Raw genomic sequence first — 21,959 nt, 5'->3', positions numbered from 1 at the left:
CTCCTCCCCTGGTACTCCTTGGACTGGCCCATGTTTCCCAGTAGGGTGTGTTCATATGCGCCCCATTTCAGCCTTATGTTTGTTTGCCCATGGACGGAGCATGCTGGGGCTTCTCATCGCGCCCCTTCTCGTCTTCAGATGACAAAACTGGGGAACACCGAGGAAAGGCCAGCTGCTCGAGTTTTTGCCTCTGGTTAGGGGCCGTGGCAGGGCCAGGAAGCGGACTCAGAGCCACACTGCCTCCCTCTACCCTGAAAGGACACACGCTGCACCAGCTGGAGTCAGTCTGGGGCAGCAGGACTGGGAGAGATTTCTTCCGAGTTGATGATCCCAATTTTTTTCCAGCCCGGAGAAGGAGGCAGGGACAGGGCAGTGCTGGCTGGCAGATCAGGCGGCTGGCTCCCGAGGAAGGTTACCCGGGACACAGAGCTGGGGTGGCTCCGTAGCCCAGTTCTTTCTGCACGGAGGCTGAATAACCCTTTCTGTGACTTGTATGCTCAGCAGAAGCGCGCGCGCGTGTGTGTGTGTGTGTGTGTTTCCACATCCTCAAGGTGCCAGATGGGGTGGTATTAGGGTGTCCACCCAGTGTCTTGGTGCGGGGCAGGACCCCTGGGACCTCTGACCATGTCTGCCTTCTGCTCCTGGGAAGGCAGACTTCTGTCTGGCCCCTAGTCTCCCTGCCTCACTTAGAGGTGATGGGGACTTAGACGGATGGGGGCTCTGCCTCAGGTGTGTCCAACGAGAAGCCGCCCCACGCCCCCGCCCCGTGCCGCCTGGCTTGGTCCCTACACGCTCATCCTGCCAGGGGCTTCCATCCATCCCAGAGTGACTCTGTAACCCACCCTGTCATTTCATGGTGTCTGTTCTCGGCACTCACAGATGTCAGCTGAGTGAGCAGAAGGGGGTTGCGGCTCTCATCATGGCTGGGGCACACTCTCTTCTGAGCCTTGCGGCCATTCTTTGTGTTGGGGAGGAGGACGGGGGTGGGGAGCATGTAGCTCCATTTGGCAGATGAAGAAACTGAGGCTTCAAAGAAGAAGGTGCTCAAGTTAACAGCCTTAGAGAGCTTCAGAATTGAGATTCAAAGCCAGGTTTTCTGAAGGTCGACTGAGGACTCCGTCCTCTGATTCCACAGGTTGGGCTGGGTCTGGTGTGCTACTCACTTCACTCTTGAAATCGATTTTCTTCCAAGTGCTTTGTCCCCCTCAGCACCTCCAGCAGGTGAGGGAAACAGGTAGAAAGACATCACACAGCCGCACCGCTCCAAATGGAGTGGGAGAGGCTAAGGTGCTTGTTTCTTCAATTCCAGGAGGCACATCTCCCCCTGCCACCCCCCAAAGCCCCCTCCCCCAATTTAACATCTCTACAACAGAGATGCATCTTACGAATATACTTGGCCGCACGTTTTCTTGGTAGTGCAGAAAACAACGGCGTTATATCTCACAGTTGGTGGTATTTCAGTGAAATCCTGGACTATGAGAGATTTTTTTTTTTAAATTTTATTTTATTTTGAAATTCTCTGTGAGTGTAGGGTCTCCCTGGCCTGTACAGCCTTCATGACCATGGAGGGAGTTCCTGAGTCTGGCTCAGGGGCACTGTGTCAAGTGAGGCTTTCCAGAAGAAAGCCTACACAGGTTCTTTCTGCGCCCCCTTCCCCCAGTGTGGCTGAAAGCCTTGGGTGAGGGTCCCAACTTTGCAGAGCTAACTGTGTGGCTTAAGAGAGTCAGTTTCCTCATCTCCCCAATAAGGGGGCTGTATCAGACTCGTGACGCCCAGCCTACAACCACCAAGGGTTCCTTTGATTACTTTTTCCTGTGGATCTTATATTTTGAAGGCTTTTGCCTACCCAATACAATGCATTAATTAAATAATAATTCATTTCTCATTTTTTATTAATCAAAGGCACATGAGAGTGCCAGGAAGAGATTTCGAGCGGCACGAAACGGTCAATGTGACCACTTTGCATTGATCTTTTAATGGGTGTATCTCTTTATAGAAATATACACACGATCCATTATCCATGAGGTTTGTCGACCCCATAGGTGGAGAATCAGATTCAGGGCGCCCCATCTGGGCATGTGTGAGCTTGAGTGGGGACACCCATTGAGGGACTTGGAACCCACTGAAAATCTGATAAAAAGCTTTAGACACTCTGGCCAGAGAAACGATAAGCTACGTTGAATAATGTATTCAGTTTTGGGGTTTGAAGTCTAATCCTGTAGCACGCAGCGAGCCCTGGTGTCCACGGGTCTCTAAGGCCGCCTTCTCAGCCTGACTGCACAGTCTGCTGGGAGTTCCCTGAAACCCAAGCCACACCCCGGGGCCAGGCGGAATTTCTGGGAGGAGGGTCCTTGCGTGACTATTTTATGAAGTTCCCTATTTAATGGGGGTTCAGAGTGCCCTGCCCTCTCCCCCAGGAGGTGGTGCGGTGATGAATCTCACAGAAGATGCTGCTTCCTGGAAGCTTCGGGGCCCCTGCCCTGGGTGTAGCTGCCTGGATAGCTCTTGACACTTGCTCTGGGCTTGAACTCCATCCTTCCCTGTCTGGGTGAGGCTGTTTGCTTTGGTAGGACCTTTGAGGTGGAAGCCGGGGTAGTGAGGAGCAGAGTTCCCAGCCCAAAGGGATGAAAGTCCTATTAGGAGAAAAGGAACAAAACAACACAACCCATGGTGCTCCCAGGGAGAGAAGTGGGGCGGGGCGTAAGAAATGCAGCCCCGGGAAAGGAGCAGGATTGATCCCACTAATGGAGCTGCTCTCTCGCCAGTCACAGAAAGGGCTGGGATCTTGCAAAGCAGGGAGAGCCCACGAGTCAGCCAGGGCAGCAGCAGGGCCCCCAGCCATGAGAGAGTGTCTGGAAGCGATCTGAAGGGACCCCCTTCCCTGACTGAGGTCCAGAGGACACATTCATACTCGATCTGATGTCACTGGGGACACCACCCCTTCCGTGGAATGTCACTTTGGGTGGAGAAGTTCGCGTCTGCAGGGGACACCGAGGGGGATTTGCCAGCAGGAACAAGAGGGTTTTGAGTCCTCTGGGAGTTTCTCGCTTCGGTCTCCGTCAGCTCTTTAGAAAACAATCTTGCATCCAGACCGGAAGAGTGCAAGCTGCTAAATGTTGGAATGGGTCGCCAGAGGAGGACAGGGAGGTAGAAGTCAGCGGGCCTAGGTTCCAGCCCTGGCTATGCCCCTGCTTCGCCGTGCAACTGGGAACCAGATACTTCACTCGGCTAAGCCTCCGTTTCTTCATCTGTAAAATGGTGCTGCGGGTTGAGAATATCTCTAAGGTCTCTTCCATGTGGGTAAAATGTCACTATTTGTACGGGAAGATGACCTTCTGCTGACACTCCTCCAGCAAGATGCTTCTGGATCAGCGGCTCAAGGCTTTCACTCCAGCGGTGTGGAGACTGCCCAGATCAGCAGGAAGAGCGGCGGAAGGGGAGCCGTGAAGAGGACTGAAGGGGCGCGGAGAGAGACCTGACCCCAGTGAGCTATTTCAACCGCCGTTTGCATACAGTTGATTCAACAGAAACTGTGGAATATTAACTCCATTTTTCAAAACCAGAGCCTGTAGCCAATTAGCCAGAAAGCCCCGCAGAGGGTGAAGCTGGCCTTCTTGCCAACGAGGACCCTGGAGGTCCAGGAGGCGCAGGGCAGGTCACCCACGCCTCGCAGTTTTAGGAACTTCCAATCTATAGAAGAGAAGCATTGCCAGGAGAAGGGTTAGCCTGAGCTGCCACACATGGCTGGGCCTCGACAAACAGCAGGCAGAAGCAGCCCCCCTCCCCCAAACCCAGAAAAGCAGGCAGAGAATATAAAAGTAATTGCAGGATTTTCTTTGTCAGGCTTCTGAAGGGTTTCTGCCCTGGGATCTGGGGGCAGGACCAGTTGGGGGAATGGGGGGGAGGAAGCAGGGACCAGGACGGCAGGGCTCTCAATAAGGAAGGGTCCCCCAGGCCAGAGTCCCCTGCCTTCAGTGGGAAGGAAGCCCGTGACAAGGGGAGGCAGGAACACACAGGGGGGCCATGCAGGTCACTTCTGTATGTGTTTGCCTGGCACCTCCGAGCTGCCCGGCTCCACGCTGGCCTGGAAAGGTTTTGGAGCTAAATGGGTGTTTGCCCATTTAGAGCCGCACTGGGAGCTCCTTCTCCCTTTGTCAACCTCATCAGTGGCACCGCCATCTGCTCAGATGAGAACCCTGAGTCACTGTGGACTCTGTACTCTGCCCCCCAGCGACAGTGGTGTGTGGGCCCCCAGCCGTCCTCCTGACCCGGCTCCAGGCACTGTTCCGGCTTTGGCTCCCTGCCTCCCCATGCCTGCGTCATTGGCTTCCCGGCCCTTGCTCAACCCAGAGGTAAGTGTGTCCTGCTTCTCAAGCTGAGCCACAGGCAACCCCACCAAAAAACTGCCCCTGGCTCCCTAGCCCCCAAAGCATCCAGCCCAAACTCCAGCCTGCCTCCCTAGCCCACCTGAGCCAGATCAATGACCAATACCGCCCAGAGCCCGGCCAGCACTTCTCCCAGCTCCCTCCATGTCCCTGTGGCCTGAGTTGAATCTTCAAGGCTAGGCTTGTCCTGCTAAAAGCCACTTACAGCTTCAAGGCATTCTTTTCTTGGCTCTTGGGCTTTAAAGAGTCCTTGGGAAAAGAAATCACGGCACTACTTTCCCTCTCTCCCCAAGGCAATCTACCTCTATGACAAGAACAGAGGTCAGGATTTACTGAGGGTTGGAGCTGGGAGGGCACCTGTTCCTCCCAGCTCAGAATCTGCAGGGAACATACCCTCAGTCTTGCAAATCATCATGTCCTCCGCATGGCTTCCCCGCCTTGCACGGGTCTCTAGCAGGATGCATGTCACGGCGTACTGTTGTATTTGTCACTTTGTCTAGCTCCCTTTTAGCCTCTGGGTGAGATCTTACTCATCTTAGTGTCCTGAGCAGGGCCCTACACAGTGTGGTACCTGGTAGCTCTCTTGGGAAGGAGGGAGAGAGGAAAAGAGGGAAGAATCAAGTATGGCCCCTTCTATATTCTGGATGAAGAAACAAAGTCCCGGAGAGAGGTGACTTTCCAAGGTCCCGTAACCAGCCAGGGGCCAAGTGGGGACTAGAACTCAAGAACCCTATGGGCCAGTTCCGTGCCCGTGTTACCAGCTGGGCTGCTGATTCATGCAAAGCTCCTCTGTTCACCAAACAAGCCACTTTACCCAGGACTGTCACTGCAGGCTTCCTGCTTGGACAGGTCTCACCCACAAGGGCCCATGCAGACCAAATGGGCATCCCCACCCCGCCATATGAGTCCGGCCCCCAGGAGACCCAGACAGCATAGAGGGGACGGATGCCCTCCCGCCCCACGGGGGTCCTGTGACTTCAGCATCTTAAGAAGGGGAGCCGGAGAAGAACCAGCCATGGGACCTGTTCTGTCACAGATGAGATGTCCTGGGAGGGCAGCGGAGGCCCGGTCAGTGGGATGGCGATAAGGAGTGCAGGGCCTTCTTCCCCCGGCGGGAAAGCTAGCAGAGGCTCTTCCTTCCTAGCCTCCTCATGGGAGTCTTAGAGACATGTCCTCAAGTCAGCCCTACCCCCCCAGCAGGGTCACAAGTCCTCCACCATCCCTGTCTCCTGTGTTGGCCTTGTCCCCCGTAAGGGATCCCAGGGGTTCCATGGAGGCCAAGCGCCACTGCTCCCCAAGGGAAGTACGGCTCTTCCCACCATTCTCCCAGAGCCTGGCATAGCTCCTGGGAGGCTGGGAAAGTTTTGATTATTAACACAGCCAAGCAGCTAATTAAAATAATAAATTAGGGAACAACATTTGCAAGGGTGATGGGAGCTCTAAAGAGCCGTGCAGGAAATGGGAGGGAAGAAAAGCATTCCCTAGGCACTACGTAGGGGAGCCGGATCTCATTTTCTTTTTAGGGTCAGGGAGGGGGCATAAAGTGTTGGTGTTTTGGTTCCTGACCCAGAGCTGTATCCAAGGGGACCTCCCCTGCCCAGGGAGATGGTCCCAGTCAATACTGGGTTAGTCAAAAGCAAGGGGAGGGGTGGAGTCAGGGATCGGGGGGCAGTGAAGGATGGGGGATCCGGTGTGGGTTGAGCGTTGGGGGCCGGGGAAGCCGAGGTGGGACTGAGCTCAGGCACAGGGGAGGAGTGTCCATTTGTGGTGTCTCCTAAGTCTTCCTTAGATTTTTCATAGTCTGCGTGTCTGGATGCCCACATCCTGGGAACATCCTGATTCAGGGTCAACCTTGAACCTTGGGGACATTCTGGATTCCAAGTAAGCATCAGAGCAGTGAGTCTACGGCTGTGATTATTGCTCAGTGGTCTCCACAGTGGGGAAAAGCACTGGACTTTGAGTCAGAAACCCCAGAAGTGACATAGGATTCTGTCAACCATGTGAGACTCGGTTTCACCTCTACAAAACAGGATGGAGAGAGTAAAGAGTGGTTGTAGGAATCAACGCAAAGTGTAGACTGATGCATGACCTTCAAATTGTGCAGGCATGGCACAGTTGACTGGGAGGCGGGGAGAATGGGATTAAAGTCTGGTTGAAACCTCCAGGCCTGACACGTGACCACCGACAAGCACCTGCTTCCTGTCCCTGTCAGGGAGGAGGTAGGGGCCGTTCATGCCATCCAACTGCTCTCGGATTTGAAACTTTGCCATGTAGCCTATTAGGGCTGTGACATAAATTTGGTGGTAGTAGCCTGCATCAAAAACCAGAACAAAATGCCACAAAGTAGAAGAGAAAATAGGCTGCCTTGTGCACAGTAAGGGTAAGCTTGGTTTTCTGAACAATTCTACTGGGCCATGATCCCGAGTCTTAAAGCTGGTGCTATAGAGATAGAAAACTGTAACTTATTCCCCTCAAAGAGCTACACACAGTAGCCAAGCACCAAGTGTGTGAAGAAACTGCTTTTTTCCCAAATGTTCATCTTTAATTCTTCAGAGGCTTTAATAATTTTTAATTTATTTTTTATTATATATTATATATATTATAAATTATAAAATAATTTAATAATATTTAAATAAATAAAATTTCTTTATTTATTTGAGAGAGAGAGAAAGAGCAAGCATGAGTTGTGGGGCAGGCAGAGGGAGGTAAGCGTGGAGCCTGACATGGGGCTCGATCCCACAACCCCAAGTTCACAACCTCAGCTGGAACGAAGAATCAGATGCTTAACTAACTGAGCCACCCGGTGCCCCCCATTCTTACAGGTTTTGACACTCTTTTGACTGTACCAAAAAAATGAGGCTCAGTGAGATTAAGGGATTTGGCTAAAGTTTCAGTCTGCTCAGGCTGCCATGATAAAATCCCATAGCCGGGCGGCTCCAACACCGGAGTGTATTTCTATCGCTCACAGTTCTGAAGGCCGGGAGTCCCACCATAAGGGGCTGACTGATTCAAAGTTGGTGAGGACCCCCTTCCCTGACGACAGACAGCAGCGGCCCACTGGGTGCTCATATGGCCTTTTCTCGGTGCTGCTTATAGAGAGAGATCTCTCTCTTCTCTACTCGTGGGCCCCCAGTCCTCTTGGATTAGGATCCCACCTTTCTGACCTCATTTAACCTTAATTACCTGCTCAAAGCCCTATCTCCAAATACAGTCCCATTGGGGTTTAGGACTTCAACGTATGAATTCTGAGCAGTCACAATTCTGTCCTCAGCAACTCATGTCAAGTAAATGAGATCCGAATTTGAACCCAAACTTGAGCCCGAGTCTTCCCGGCATGCTCTGTTTTCTTGGTAATCCATGTATGCCCCACAGACACTGTGGGAGAGGGACAGGACTCGAGGCTGGTGGCCTCCTGCGTAATCTTAGGGGTGAAAGCTGCTGGGATCCAGCTCTGGGTCTTTGGGCACATTGCCCCTCCCCCCTGGCACAGCGGGGCCCTAATAGAGCTGCTCAGGGCTGTGGGATGCTGGGAAGATGAAACGGAATGTGTAGGTAAAGGCCTTCCAGAGAGGAAGCCTGAAACAGGAAGTGCCATGCACCCTAGAGACTCCGAACGCTCACGCACCCAAGCACCTACAGTACTTAATTAACATCGGGGCTGGCTGGACTTTTCCATTGTTATCATTGACCAGGACGCCTGGGGGTCAGCACTCGCTTTCATTCTCACCACTCTAAGACCTGGGGCAAGACTCTGAACTGGGTGAGCCTGTTCCCTGCCTGAGGATAATGGCCAGACAGATCCTCAGGGTTGATCTGAGGATCGTGTGAGATAACCCGAGGAAGGTCTTTATCCGGCAGTGGTTCATGAACGCTAGGCATCATAACTGCCCGGAGGAAGGGCTTCTCCAGCCTCACTATGCTGGATTGGGACAGAGTTTGGCAATGTGGTGTATGGGGAAGAAACACTGTTGTGGGGGAGAAAGGAGGACTAGCAAGGGCAGTCTGCCTCTGCTGTCGGGCTCACTCTCTGTGCCTGTGCAGGGGCTTAGTGAGCAGGAGACAGGCAGCTGTCTGCAGACCCTCTCCCACGCTCTGCAGCAGAGTCTAAGAGGAAGGCAGAAGGGGTGCGAGCACTGATCGGTGTAGACCCCGGCATCGCTATGTGTCTTGAAAGAGGGGCTCAGGTGGAGGGCTGGCAGCTGGACTCTGGGGTGTGTGTGGAGGGAGCCCTTCTCTCGTGGGACGGGACCCCCACTGACATGCCCCCTTCCCCAGGAACTGTGGTAAATTCCCAGGGGCTTTGTTCACGGCAAGATGTGTGATGTTGCACTCTGTTGTGGGAGGAGATGGGCCAGCAGTCTGTCCCTTGTCTACTTCCGAGGAGATCTCGGCGCTCTAGGGACAATGCCGGGACACCCCTGCACTGAGACTGAGGCCTGAGCACCCCCAAAAGGATCTGTCATAAGGTGGATGAAGCTTGGTTGAATGGGTCCCTGGGAGGCTGGTCCCTGTCCAGCCAGGCCCCCAGGCAGGGGTATTTTTAACCCAAGGTGGGGAGCTCGGTAGGGGGAGGCTCCCTTTCACTCGCTGGCAGCTGCTTGGGTAGCATGCCCCCCGCTGGCCATCTGCCTGTGCTGCCACCCCCGTGTCCCTCTCCCTGCCACTCCCAAAGGGACGCAAACCTGAACAGACTCCCAGTCCGCTCTGGCTGGAAGGGCCCCGAGGGTGCTCACAGGCAAGGTCAGGGCCCTTCCACGGATATTCTGGACTGAGCACCTCGCAACAGCCTTCTGGCTCACCAGCTGTGGCCCGCTCTCTCTGCTGGTGCCCAGCAGGCAGCCATCTACACTGACTGCCTACTTCCTCCACCCCCGCCCCCACTACTCTCCCGAGAGTTCTCTCACTGCAGCCACCAATAAACTGTGGGGTCAACCCAATGGGCTCTCTCCAGGCCTTAAAATACTTGATGTGTCCCCCCCTTGAACATGTATTCAACCTCCCCCCTCCATCTCCAGCTTCTGGGACCCTGTCCCTCCTGCTCTGCCTCTCTCCGCTCTGACAGCCTTTCCCTCCAGCCTCCCTGGTGGGCAGCTCTTATCAGCTTGCCTGGGCTCTCCTGGTGGGAGAATGAAAGTCCCACATCTCAGGAGCTCTCCTGGTCGGGCATAAGGGGGCCACTGTTGAGCCTTGACTCACCCCTGCCCTCGGGGCTGCTCTGCATCTCATTCTCGCTTCTCTCCTTGGTCTCCGTGGGGGTCCTCACCTACTTCTGTGGCTGCAGCTACCATCTGGGTGGGAATGATCCAGACCCACGAGCCAACTTCCCACGGGGCATCTCTGCTCAGATGTCTCCTGGCAACTCAAACCCACCATGCTTCCAACTGACCTCGCCATTGGACGCCGAACTGCTTGTCCTTCTGGTCTACCATTGCAGTGAAGGGCTTCACTGCCCACCCAGGTTACATGTTTTCTTTCCTCTCAACCAGTTTGTGACCTACTGTTACCTCCCAAATCCCTGGACTCTCTCCAAATATTTCGATCCCCACTGCCCCTCCCATGGTGCAGGTCACCACCATCTCCTGTCCTGATCGGGGCCACGTCTAGAGGGAATGTCAACAGGGGTCATCCCTGGATGGTGAATATATGGGTTGAATTGTGTCCCCAAGAAGGTTTGTTGATGTCCTAACTCTGGTACCCGTGAATGGGACCTTATTTGGAAATAGGATCTTTGCTGATGTAATCAAGTTACAATGAGACCATCAGGGTGGGCCCTTATCTGATATGAGTGGGGTCCTTCTGAGAAGACAATGACATGTAAAGACAGAGACACATAGAAACAACAGTACGGGATGGCAGAAGCTGAAATTGGAGTCATGCAATGCAACCCCAAGATGCCAAGAATGGCCAGCCACCACCATAATTTAGGAAGAGTCAAGGAAGGATTTTACCCAGAGTCTCAGAGGGAGCATGGCTTTGACGACATCTTGAGTTTGGATTTCTGGCCTCCAGAGCTGTGAGAGGATATATTTCTGTTGTTTAAAACCACCCAGTCTATGGGGTGCCTTGGTGGCTCAGTCTGTTAAGCATCTGCCCTTGGCTCAGGTCATGAACCCAGGGCCCTGAGATCGAGCCCCAACTCGGGCTCCTTGCTCAGTGGGGAGTCTGCTTCTCTCTCTGCCCTGCTAATGCTATCTCTCTTTCTCTCTCTCTCAAATAAAATCTGTAAAAAACAAAACAAAACCACCCAGTTTATGATACTCCATTAAGACACCCCTAGGAACCTAATACACTGAGATGTGGGCAATTTTTATTTTCTTATTTATACTTCTCAGTATTTTAGGGATTATCTGTAGTGGAGACATAGACTTTTATGATTGGGGAGAACATACTTATTCTTAAGAAAAAAAAATCCTCACTCAGCAAGAATCCTAAGCACTCTATTGGATTTTTCTCTGAGAATCAAAACTATCTGCACCCACACAGCTTACTGATTACATCAGCGTTGACTGTGGTAGTCCATTGGCTTCGACAAGCCAGCTTTAGTATTCCAGGAAACTCTTGCCCAGGAAGATAAAAGTTGCAAATGAAGTAAATTTATTGTCCATCTCAGGGACTTTGCAAAAGACATTCAAGCCAACATCAAATGATCCGACTTTTTAATAGAGAGCATCAAGAGGGTGTCTACTCTCCAAGGCTCTCTCCCAAACCCTGGCCTGGCCGTGCACACAATCCTTAACTCCTGTATCATGATCCTTCCAGGTCTTAACACATTGGCCCATCTCAAGCAATTTAATTAGCCTTAATGAAAGACCCTGGACATGCAGATATAACCTATCTTTGCCTTTGCCTTTCTGAGATGTTTCTAAGACTGTCAAGGGAGGGCACTGCTTCCCAGGGGAGGCAGGGACCTCCACTCTGCTCTATCAGCAGGTTGATTCGGTGGTATTTGTGAGCCTTCTGCAGCTCAAATACCTGAAATGTTGTATTTACTGAATGCCTTCTATGTGCAGAGACTGCGCTAAGCACTTACCATGTACCCTTCTAGGGCACCTGCTCATCGAACCGCTAAGAGATAAATTGACGTATATTAAACATTTTAAGAGTATCTTTGAGCACAAATTGATTCCAATTAGGCAGCATCCAATCTAGCAGATAGAAAGGAACTCCGATGTGCTTGCACCAAAGGAAAGACTTTCATAGCCAGAAGGGAGCAGGACTAAGGATGTAATGCTAGGCAAAAAAGCAGGATGGTTACTGCAAGGGTACTTTCCTTTAGGGAAAGGCAGCAGTCTAGCAGGTGGGTTACCTAACTCGTGATCATCACTCTTGATTGACTGGTTTAAGATGCCACTTCTGGGAGAGCCGAGACTGTAATTACGTCTGGTTTGGGGACATGAAGCTTAGCATTAAGTGACTCCATTTGGGGCCTGTTGTTTCCTTTTTAACAAATGCCAGGTAGTTAGAAATGATTTGCATTTTGTAGCTGGGGAAAGAGATTCAGCCCGTGTTAAGTGGCTTGCCCCAGGCGGCGCCATCAGTAAACAGCAGAGCCTCGCAGAGCCTGCTCTCCCAGCCCCCTTCCAGCTCTCCAGAGCTAGGGAGATTGCAATACAAAACACACACATCCCAGCATCTGGTTATTTTGGGGAACCAATGGTATTCTGCTTCCAATTACTTCGATAACTGCCTCATGTGGACAGACCCCGCTCCTCCTGAAGACCTCCCCAGGCAGGCTTCCTAGGGAGAGTCACCATGGAGGCTGTTCCCACCACACCAGCCCCAGGGCCCTACGACTTCTGTTTCTCTTCCGGCAGGAGAATGTTAACCATGAAAGGCAAATAAATGGTTTTCGGTGGAGCACAGGCAAAGAGCAGGCACATTTCCCACAAGGCACTGGTACAGCAAGTTAGCGGGGAAGAAAGAGCCGGACCCTTTGTACAGTGGGTGGGAACACAACGCTCCTTGTGATGCTTACATGTCCCCTATTTCAAATGCCACGTGGTACGGACTCCACGCCAACCTGCAGCCCAGATTCTTTTCTTCCCCCTCAGTAGCAAATGTACATATTTGCTTTAAAGTAGGCAGCGTTTGCCCATGGGTGGTCTTTGATTTGGAAGAAATCAACCCGAGTGGTGACTCACAAAAAACAAAGGGGGTTTGACTCACTCTGTGCTGGGCCAGGGGATGGATGCGTGTGCACGATTCACTTACCCAGAAGAAGAAGTTAAAGACGAAGAGTAAATACTTCAGGTAGACAATCAGCCAGTCGTCCTGCTCTGCCTTGTAATGGGCCATGGTTGCTGGGCCTGCAAAGAAGACAGCGGAAGCTGGAGGGGGGCCCCACAGGGAACCACCTCGCTCGTCCCAGAGCCAGAGCTCCTTCCTAGCCTGTTTGGCCAGGTGGGTCTGAGGCTGTGGGTATGTACCCTGGAGCAAAGAGCAAGGAAATGCAAAGGCTATTATCAGATGCACAATAGAAGTGAAGTGCACAGAATTTTCTAGAACCTTTGGATCTCGGTTTTGCCCTTTTGCCATAACTCTAACTTATAAGTCTTCTACCATAGGAAGTACCCTCATTCCCCTCCCCTGTCTCATCAGGGTTACAGGGCACAGATTTACCTGGTACTCTGCATCATTTGAATGGGACCTCTGTGTGCACAGGGGAGGCATGAGCCCCAAATCAGACCGTCCACAGTGGAGCCGTGAGCCTCATCCAATCCTCCCCACTGGCCCCCTGCACCATGACTTTCCAAATGAGGAAACAAGGCAGCAGCCCCAGTTGTTTGGCAGGAAGAAGCATGAGAGCTCTGGAGTTGGACTCCCTGGGTTCAAACCCACATCTGCCACAAGACACGTGAGGTCTTGGGCAAGCCATGCAACCTCCCATTCCTCCCCTGTAGCAGAAAGAAGAACGATGGCTACATCTCGGGCCTGTTTGGAAGATTAAGTGGGATGGTCTGGGTAAGTGTTTAGCATCATCCTGGGCACACAGTAAGTGCTCAATGGACGTTAGCTATTAGTAGTAGTCTGTGTGGCAGGGATTAGGGCCCAGGCCTCCAACCCCAGAATTCCTCGTTTTTTGCCCAGGAACGTGCTCCCTCTCCTTGTCCTGCTGCCCCCTGCTGGAGCGTCTGGGAACCGTGTGTGACAGCAGTCAGGTGGCACACACAGGGGAGGCTTACTGTGCCTGTAGTCCTGTGTGCTTCTCGGTGGGACAAGTACAAGGGTGCAACAGCCCTTGCGCTTCTGCTTCTTCTGAGCTCCACATCCCCTGGGCACCCGCCTGCGTCCTAACTACCACGGAGTAGCTAGCTGCTCCTCGAGGAACTCGTTCTCTCCAGGTGACCTCTTATTCTAGAACCACAAGTAACGGGGCACTGATTTTGCTCACTTCCATCTCTTTCTCCCTTATTCCCCACCTCTGGTCGGGCCCTCTTTGTCACCGCCCTGCTCCTTTTCCCTGGCCAGCGCTGGGCCAAGCCCAGATCATTCCTCCTAAGTCACCATCCTGCCTTTTATTTCAAGCTCCTGGGCTCCTAAGACAGGGAGGGGGAGAGAGAGAGAGAGAGAGAGAGAGAGAGAGAGAGAGAGAGAGAGAGAAGGTGGCTGTCTTATTTGGAATTTCTATTTCAGACCTTGAAGAAGGTAATTTAAGAGTTTTAGTCTTCTGGTTAAAAAAGGACAAAACCCATTTTTCTCCAATTTCATCTGAGAGGCACTGCAGTGAAAGAAAAAATACAGAAGGAGAAAAAAGGAAGACTACAAAAAAGTGTGAAAAATGATGACAGATGGGGTCAGCCGGGCGAGTGGAACAGGCGCTATTATGCGGCCATCCCGCAGGTGGCCTGACCAGAGCTGCACTGGGCCACCGTGGGTCATTAGTAAATGGACAGTTCGGGGCCTGGCCTTCCCTGTCTGCATCTCTTCTCGCTTTGCCTGCCCCTCTCCTCCCAATCAGGGCCCACAGAACCACCGTACAGACCCTTCTATACCGGTAACCCAAGGGCTCAGAAGCCTCTAAAGGAAAACTGTATTTCTAAAAAGGGAGTTGAGGCCGAAGATGGGATTAAACAAAAAGAAACACATTTCTAATGGTAAAATTTCAGCCATCAGTGGTAGAGAAGATGGAACCACAGAACGTCAGGGTCATGGGAAATCCTGGGCTCATTAAGTCAACCTTCTGCAGAGGGAGTGGGGAAATTAACACTCTCTGAAGTGACCTGGCTAATCGGTGGTAGCAGTTTCCTATCCCCCCCACAACACCCCCACAACCTATAGTACTGGGGGTGGCAGAGGCCCTGAAGGGGTGTCAGTACCAGTGTGGAGCCAGATGCTTGGATCTGGAAGTTAGCCTTGCCATTTATCAGCTGTGTGACCCTGGGTAAGTTACTTAACCTCTCTGTGCAGCTAACATTTCTTGAGCATCTATTATGTGCCAGGCACAGAACTAAGTGCTTTACACATGTTATCTTATTCCATCTTCCCAATAGCCCTAGGAAGTACAGGTTTTTCCCATTTTGAAAGATAAGGGAGCTTGAGGCTAAGCAAGGTTACATAAACTGTCTAGAGTCACACAGCAAGAGTATGTGTGTGTTACTTGATTTTAAAACATTACGGGAATACTTTAGTAGTCTTTTTCTTCTGGATTTCTGGCTTGATTCTACTGTGGCTGGAGAAAATCCTCTGTGGGATTTCAGTCCTTTGAAATGCGTTGAGTCTTGCTTTATGGCCCAGAAAACCATTTCTTTCAGTGGATGTTCCATGTGCATTGAAAAGAAAGTGTATTCTCCAGCTCTGTTAACCATGTTACTGAAATAATAAATCACGTTATGAAATAAATCAAAGTGGGGGAAGGCAAGGGTTAGAGGGAGCATGAAGCATCTCATTTTGGCAAGGTACTACGAAAGGAGCACCTTCAGTGGGGTGGGAGGAGGCCCGCAGAGGCGGGGTCACAGCCTGGGGGCCTGTGGGTGGGCTCCATGGGGGTAGCACTGGCAGGTCTTCTGCCATCAAAGCAGGGCTAATGAGGTCATTAAGCCCAGAAGGTGATGATGTCCCCCTGCCCATTCCCTCTCTTCTCATTGCTGCCCCCATCCCTGCTCCTGTGACTCAGGGAGGACTAGGCTTGCCCCTACTAGTCCCACTTCTGTTTCTGGCTGACTCTACGATCTTGAGCCTCAGTTTCTCTCATCTGCAAAAGTAGAACGACTATCTGGCTCCCTGGGTTGGGTGGAGATGCCACCTACTCCAGGACTTACTACTGGACCACTTCTGTATCACCTTGGGCTCTGTGTATCCGATTGTGTCGTGTGCCTAGTAATAACAATGGCTAGTATGAACTGATCAGTGCCACGAGTTGGGGGGTGGTTCTAAGGAATGAATGAACAGATGAACACAGGCATTGACAGGGCACGAGAGAGCTCCCACACTCTTTAAGAGTCATATAAATATTTCTCACCCAGTTCCCAGGACGCCTGAGTCAAATATGATGGAAAAGAGAGAAACACAACTAAGCCTATCCCTTCTGGGTCCTGAACCTGCACGACTGGGATGGACCCCATGTGGCTGAACACAGGGCCTCCTGGGGAGCCTGTAGAAGCCTCTCAGGGACTTGCTCGGTTTCCTCCTAGAGCTTTCCATGTCCCCTCTCCATTGTTCCCTCTTTCCTCTTGTCTTTTAGTTCCACCCTCATGGGAGAAACTCAGACCTTTGTCCATGGCACGCCAAAGTAGAAAATCCTTTTAAAAAACACACAAATGAGGCACAAACAGGGACAGGACGGTCCCTGCTGGTGGGATACCCTGGGTCATTGTCACGTGCTTCCTCATGGAATCAGATCTCACAAGAACACACAGCGGGAGGGGCGGTTTTGACAGGTTTGGAAGGTGAGCGTGTAGGTAACCCCCTTCTCTGAGCTGCACACCCTTTTTTCCTTGCCTTTGCTCCAGCCCTCCCAGATGGCTGTCCAGCAGGGGCTGGAAAAACCCAGATCCCCAAGGCCCACCCCAGTGGCATCTCTGCACCAGTCACATGTGGCATCTTCCTTATAACACTCAGCAGCCCAGCAGCTGAGCTGTGAGAGGTCAGAGTGTGTGTGCACCTGACCCGAAAGGAGCTCATGAAATAAATGCCCCATTTGAGGGAGGCAAGCCATTCTGCCTGTGTTTTGGAAACATAAGATTTCCTAGTCATGGAGACAAGGTGTTTCAGGGCTTTGAGAAGCCACCTCTGGCCCTGGTGCCCCTCCCGGACTCCCCAGCCAGGAGTCAGACGCCCCAGCCCCCAGCAGCGGCAGCCAGTGAAGAGGCCAGGTGCTGGCACCCCTCCTTTATAACCGAGGGGGCTGAGGCTCCTCTGGCAGACCCAGGGACCCATCGCTAGTGTTGTCGGAATCAAAGGCAAGACCTCTCAGGTCTGGGCTTTCATCGGGTTTTGAGGGGAAAAAAAGTCCCTTCTAGCCAGAGTCGATTTCTCGTCCAAGCCTGGTACTTGGAACATGGAGATACCTCCATGAGAAGCTTCTCACAGCAAGGATGGAGGTTTCCAAGGTGGCCCATTCGGGGGGAGGGGCTCAGGATCTGTATGATGAAGAGCAAAGGCAGGAGGAAGGCCCCAGAGCCCAAGGAGTTGGGGCTCAGCCCAGTTGTGGCTCCTACGAATGTGACAAAGACAGTGCAGCTACGACCCTCAGCTCCAGGGGGCGCTGTACACATCAGGGGCCCCATGAGTGGCTGCCCCTGGAGTTGTGCAGGGCTGGCTGTGCAGGTGCCTGGCAAGCCCAGCTGCTCATTTCTGGTAGAAATTGCGTTTTCCTTCCCGGGGCTGGGTGCCTCCCATCGCATGAGGCCACCTGGGTGAAAGCCTGACTTTTCATTTGCAAACAGAGCCTGGGCAGCACAAAATATTCTGTATGGGCAGACACTGGGGGGCTGGTACAACTGAAAACCTCCCATCCCCATGTACCTCTTTAAACACATAAGCCTCAACTCTGATCTGCAGGTAGCTGTCCTCGTCTTTCATCTAGAGAATGGGACGTGGATTAAAGCTGGTTTAAGTCTGATTCCTAAGATGGCCAAGTCTGTTGGTGGTCCGTCAGAAGTCTTTCCCCCTCCCTCCATTATAATGGAACTGGAGGTGGGTTTGTGGCCCCTTCACTAGCAACTACATTTCCCGGGGGTCTCAGCAGCTAGATCTGGCTGGGTGGTAGTTCTTGACAATGGGATGTGAGTGGAAGGGCTGCGTCCAGGCTTGCCCTAGACTATCATACGAGAGAGAAAGAAACTTCTTTATCCTATTGGGTCTCTGGCACAGAGCCCAGCTTCGTCTCTAACCGAATCCTGTCTTTGGGAGTCAGAGTCTTCACTGTATAATGTTCCATTCCAAGAGAAGAAGGAAGGCAGGCCTGCTGGAGCTCCCTCCCTGAGAGCAACGAGGTGGTCCCCAAGCACACGAGCGCCCACAGCCAGGATGTGACTGCAAGTGGGAGGCTCCCAAGCCTGACCTGGAAGCCACGCACACTACCTCCCAAGTGACCCTGCCTCCTGTCTCCTCAAATCGTTGCCAGACCTTCTTCTCTTCACCACTGGGGCCTGAAGCTTCACTTCCCTGTCCGGTCACCGTGCAGCCCACCACAGTCAGGCAACCCCCTCCCTTCCACACATCCTACACTCACTTCTGACCACCAAAGTCGGAGGCAGCTTTTCCCACCTCATCCCGCTTTGCCTCTGCTGAATTCGAAACCACTGAGTGCGCTGCACCTTCCTTTGAAGCTCTCTCTCCCAGGCTGGTGTTACTGCCCCAGCCTCTCCCACCGGTGTCTCCAATTTGCTCTGATCTGCACATCACGGCGCCCAGCCTCCAACTCTGTGCTCTCCTCGGTCTCATTGGCTGGGTCCTCCTCTCGGTGCTCTCCTTTAATTAAAGGCTGTGCTCCCTCTGGGGCAAGGTGGGGACCATTCTTTCTGCTTTGCCTTCTGCCTCCCCTTTTCAGCCTCACTCATACCCAGCTCTGCCTGCGTCTCCCAACCTGACCGCTCTCAGAAACCTGTGGGGCGCAAGGCTCTCTCCTGTGGCCCCAAGTCCCTGACCACCAGCCAGGCAGAAACTAAGTCAATATCTGCCCCACCGACCCGGCCGTCTGGTATCCCTGACACTCCCATCCAGCCACCCATCCAGGGCACCAGTCTTCAGGATTATATCCCAGTACTCATCTTTCCATTGTCACCACTTCCTGCCCCGCCCCTTTCCACTGCACCCAGATGTCCGCCGTCTGCCGCCCTCCTTCATCAACCTCTAGTGTGTCCACTCACTCTGCTCTTCTGCGACCTGCCTGCTGCAGGCCTACCCCTCCTTTACTGCTGCGGTGGTCTGGCTGGTGCTTCACGCATCTCTTTTCCCTTTTGAGATCGGCTAATTAATTCATCTGTTAATTCACTGAACACTCAAGGCCTGGCTATGTGACATTATGGGCTGGAGATTAAAGAGAAGAGAATGAACGAAGCAGGCCCCAACCTCAGAGAGCTCGCGGCGGGGGAGACCGTCATCATCGGCGTCATCCAACCCAACGTATGAAGTTCAGGGAGAAAAGTGTGTCCAGGAGAGGAACCACTAGTGAGAGTTCAAGCACAAGTAGGCAAATTAGGCAAAGAAGGTGACAAAGCCACTCTATGCCAGGCTCAAGGTTCTGGACTTTATTATGAAAGCAAGGGGTACCAGTGAACTTTCCAATTCAGGGAGTGACTGAAGTAGGGTCACTGCTTGTGAAGTTAGGTTAGATAAATCCAAATGGCTTAACAGGTTATAAACCGGATCCTAGGGTTCGGAAGGAAGCATTCCTTTAAATAAATTTTTAAAATCCACCATGGAACCTGGGCATCTGAAGGGAGAACCAGGCCTGTCTAGTTGATTTGCTGTGGCTCTGTAAGGCCGCGGTAGACATGGTGTTGTCTAGGATGGTCCAGGGCGGGCCAGCCCAGCCCACCGTGAGTCCAAGCCGCTGGCCCAGGCTGACTACCTGCACCGGCAGACCAACCTAGAGGAGCAGAGGAGCCAGTGATGAGAAGTAAAATCCTAAACCCAACAAAGAAAATCAATGCCTCTCTGAACAAAGAGCGCAGGGTTTTAATTTTGACACATAAGGTCTCAAAGACACCTTTAAAAAAGAAAAACACATTGCCTAATATACTTACTGCTCCCTCTAAAAACCAGCTTAATTATAGGGAAGAATACAGTCTATAATTTTTCCCACACTCGCAGATGGATCTATATTATAATTTCCCCGATCTCCGTGAATGAATGGATGTATGATTTCCACCCAGAAAGAGCTCCTCTTTTCATCACCCATGTGGAGACACGTGCTCGAGGCCCTGGCTGGGTGGGGGTCATCACCCACCCATGGATGACATCCCCCTTGGCATGAGGGGGATTTGATCGGGTAGTATGTGTGTTCCTAGAACCCGGGAGCGGACGGCCACTAAGGGCGGTCCTCCCTTCCCGAGATTCCCAAAGGGGAATTGCCAGAAGGATGCTGGGCATGTCTGCTGACGCTGAGGGATGGTATTTATGGAGGCGTTAGCAGATGGGGTTTGGCTAAGGGGTGGAGGTGGGCAAGCAGAGGCCCAGGGATCAAGGGGTCTAATTCCAGATTTCCCTCACTACCTGTCAGCACTTGGGCAAATCACTGTCTCTCTCCGTGCCTCGTTTTATGAGAAAGTTGGTGTTCTTGCTACATTCTTTCAAAGAAATTTGTATGTAGAACCTAACATGTAAAGCAGATAACTGCTTCTCTAGCTGAAGGGGTGGTTTAATCCCTGGGAATGCCCCCAGTCAAGCCCATCTGATCACTGTCTCCCCTTCCTCACTCACCCGAAAGCTGGAACCACAAAGAACTGCAGCTCTAGCACTCTATGAGACCAAGATGTGGGCGTTAGCTTTTTTTTTTTTTTTTTTTTTTTTGACAGAGAGAGAGACAGTGAGAGACAGCACACAAGCAGGGAGAGTGGGAGAGGGGGGAGCAGGCTCCCCTGAGCAGGGAGCCCGACGTGGGGCTCGATCCCAGGACCCTGGGATCATGACCTGAGCCGAAGACAGACGCTTAACTGACTGAGCCACGCGGGTGCCCTGGCATTAGCTGTTTTATTCTTTAACTGCATATTGTCCCCCGTACTTGTCCCCAGTCAAAAGCAGCAAGGGGAGAACTGCCAAGCTCTATGTTGTAGAAATCTACATTCCATATCATACGTTCACAAGATATTTTTGGAACTCGAAATGACCTCTGACATCATGAGAAACCCTTCATGATTGATAGCTCCAATCCTGTTGACCCCCACCTGGCCCCAGTACCACCCGCTGTTTTCCTTTCATTATTTATTTTTTTTTTACTGAGGGAACACACACATAACATACAATTTACTCTTGTAACCATTTTAAAGTGTACCATTCAGTGGTCTTACGGGCATTTACAATGTTGTACAAGCATCACTACTGTCTAGCTCAGACCTTTCCATCACCCCAGACGGAAACCTACCCACTGAGCACTCACTCCTCACTCCCCCTCCCCCAGCTCCTGGAAACCTCCACTAGCTTCTCTGTGGATGTGCCTACTCTGAAAACTTCACATCAGTGGAATCGTACAATATATGATTCTCGGCGTCTGGCTTCTCACCTAACATAACATCTTGGGTTCATGCTCGAGCATGGATCATCTTTGCTCTTTGTTACAGCTGAACGATATTCAGTTGTGCGTATAGGCCACTTTTTGCTTATCCATTCTTCTGTTGACTGACATCTGGGCTGTTTCCACCTCTTGGCTAGAGTGGATGGAGCAGCTATGAGCATCCACGTACATGCGTTTGTTTGGACACCTGTTTCCAGTGCCTCTGGGTAGTGCCTAGCAGTGGAATTGCTGAGTCATGCGTTGAACTTACTGAGGAAGTGCCAATTGTCATCCACAGCCCTACCTCATTTTTTTTCAATATGGCGTCTGTCCTGGGCAAGTGGGTCCAAGCCCACTGGGGAACAGTAGCAGCCCTGTATGTTGACATGGGGTTTGATATTTCTGTCCTCCCCAGGCTTTAGCTCATTGGTTGCTTGCACAGAGGGTGGGAATAACAACAATAATACTACTTATAACTGTGATGACATAATTTCCATTCAACTTTTTTTTTTAAATATTTTATTTATTTGACAGAGAGAAATCACAACTAGGCAGAGAGGCAGGCAGAGAGAGAGGAGGAAGCAGGCTCCCTGCGGAGCAGAGAGCTGGACGTGGGGCTCGATCCCAGGACCCTGGGATCATGACCTGAGCCGAAGGCAGAGGCTTTAACCCACTGAGCCACCCAGGCGCCCCCGATGACATAATTTTTATAGTACTTCTTGCAGTAACTCAGAGGTGGGTCCTCTTAGGAGCCCCATTTCACAGATGGAAAGACTTATTCGGAAACACACAGCCTTGTCTGAAATAGAGGGCCACCCTCCCATCTACCCCCCTGTCTGTTCTAGAGGAGCCTCCCAACCCCCTCTCCTCTCCCCTTCCCCCCCAACCCTGACCTCCAGCCTGGAGAGCCTTCTGCCCCA

The 21,959-nt window shown here is 52.0% G+C and overlaps 1 protein-coding gene across 4 annotated transcripts in view; it reads right to left on the bottom strand.

Moving 5' to 3' along the window:
- The window catches only part of TSPAN11 (tetraspanin 11), a 66,495-nt gene that overhangs the window by 31,910 nt on the left and 12,626 nt on the right, over positions 1 to 21,959 (bottom strand). For all 4 annotated transcript variants that reach the window (XR_006819698.1, XM_046013085.1, XM_046013086.1 and 1 more), the window contains exon 2: positions 12,597 to 12,691. Coding sequence is in view for 3 of the 4 variants with exons in the window: in XM_046013085.1 (XP_045869041.1) it covers positions 12,597 to 12,691 (95 nt within the window). In the remaining variant the exon portion in view is untranslated. The remainder of the gene's footprint in view (positions 1 to 12,596; positions 12,692 to 21,959) is intronic.

Source organism: Meles meles, chromosome 7 (genome assembly GCF_922984935.1).
Source record: "Meles meles chromosome 7, mMelMel3.1 paternal haplotype, whole genome shotgun sequence".
Classification (NCBI taxonomy): Eukaryota; Metazoa; Chordata; class Mammalia; order Carnivora; family Mustelidae; genus Meles; species Meles meles.
Note: the sequence above shows the minus strand (reverse complement) of the source record. Positions and strands in the feature narration are given on the sequence as shown.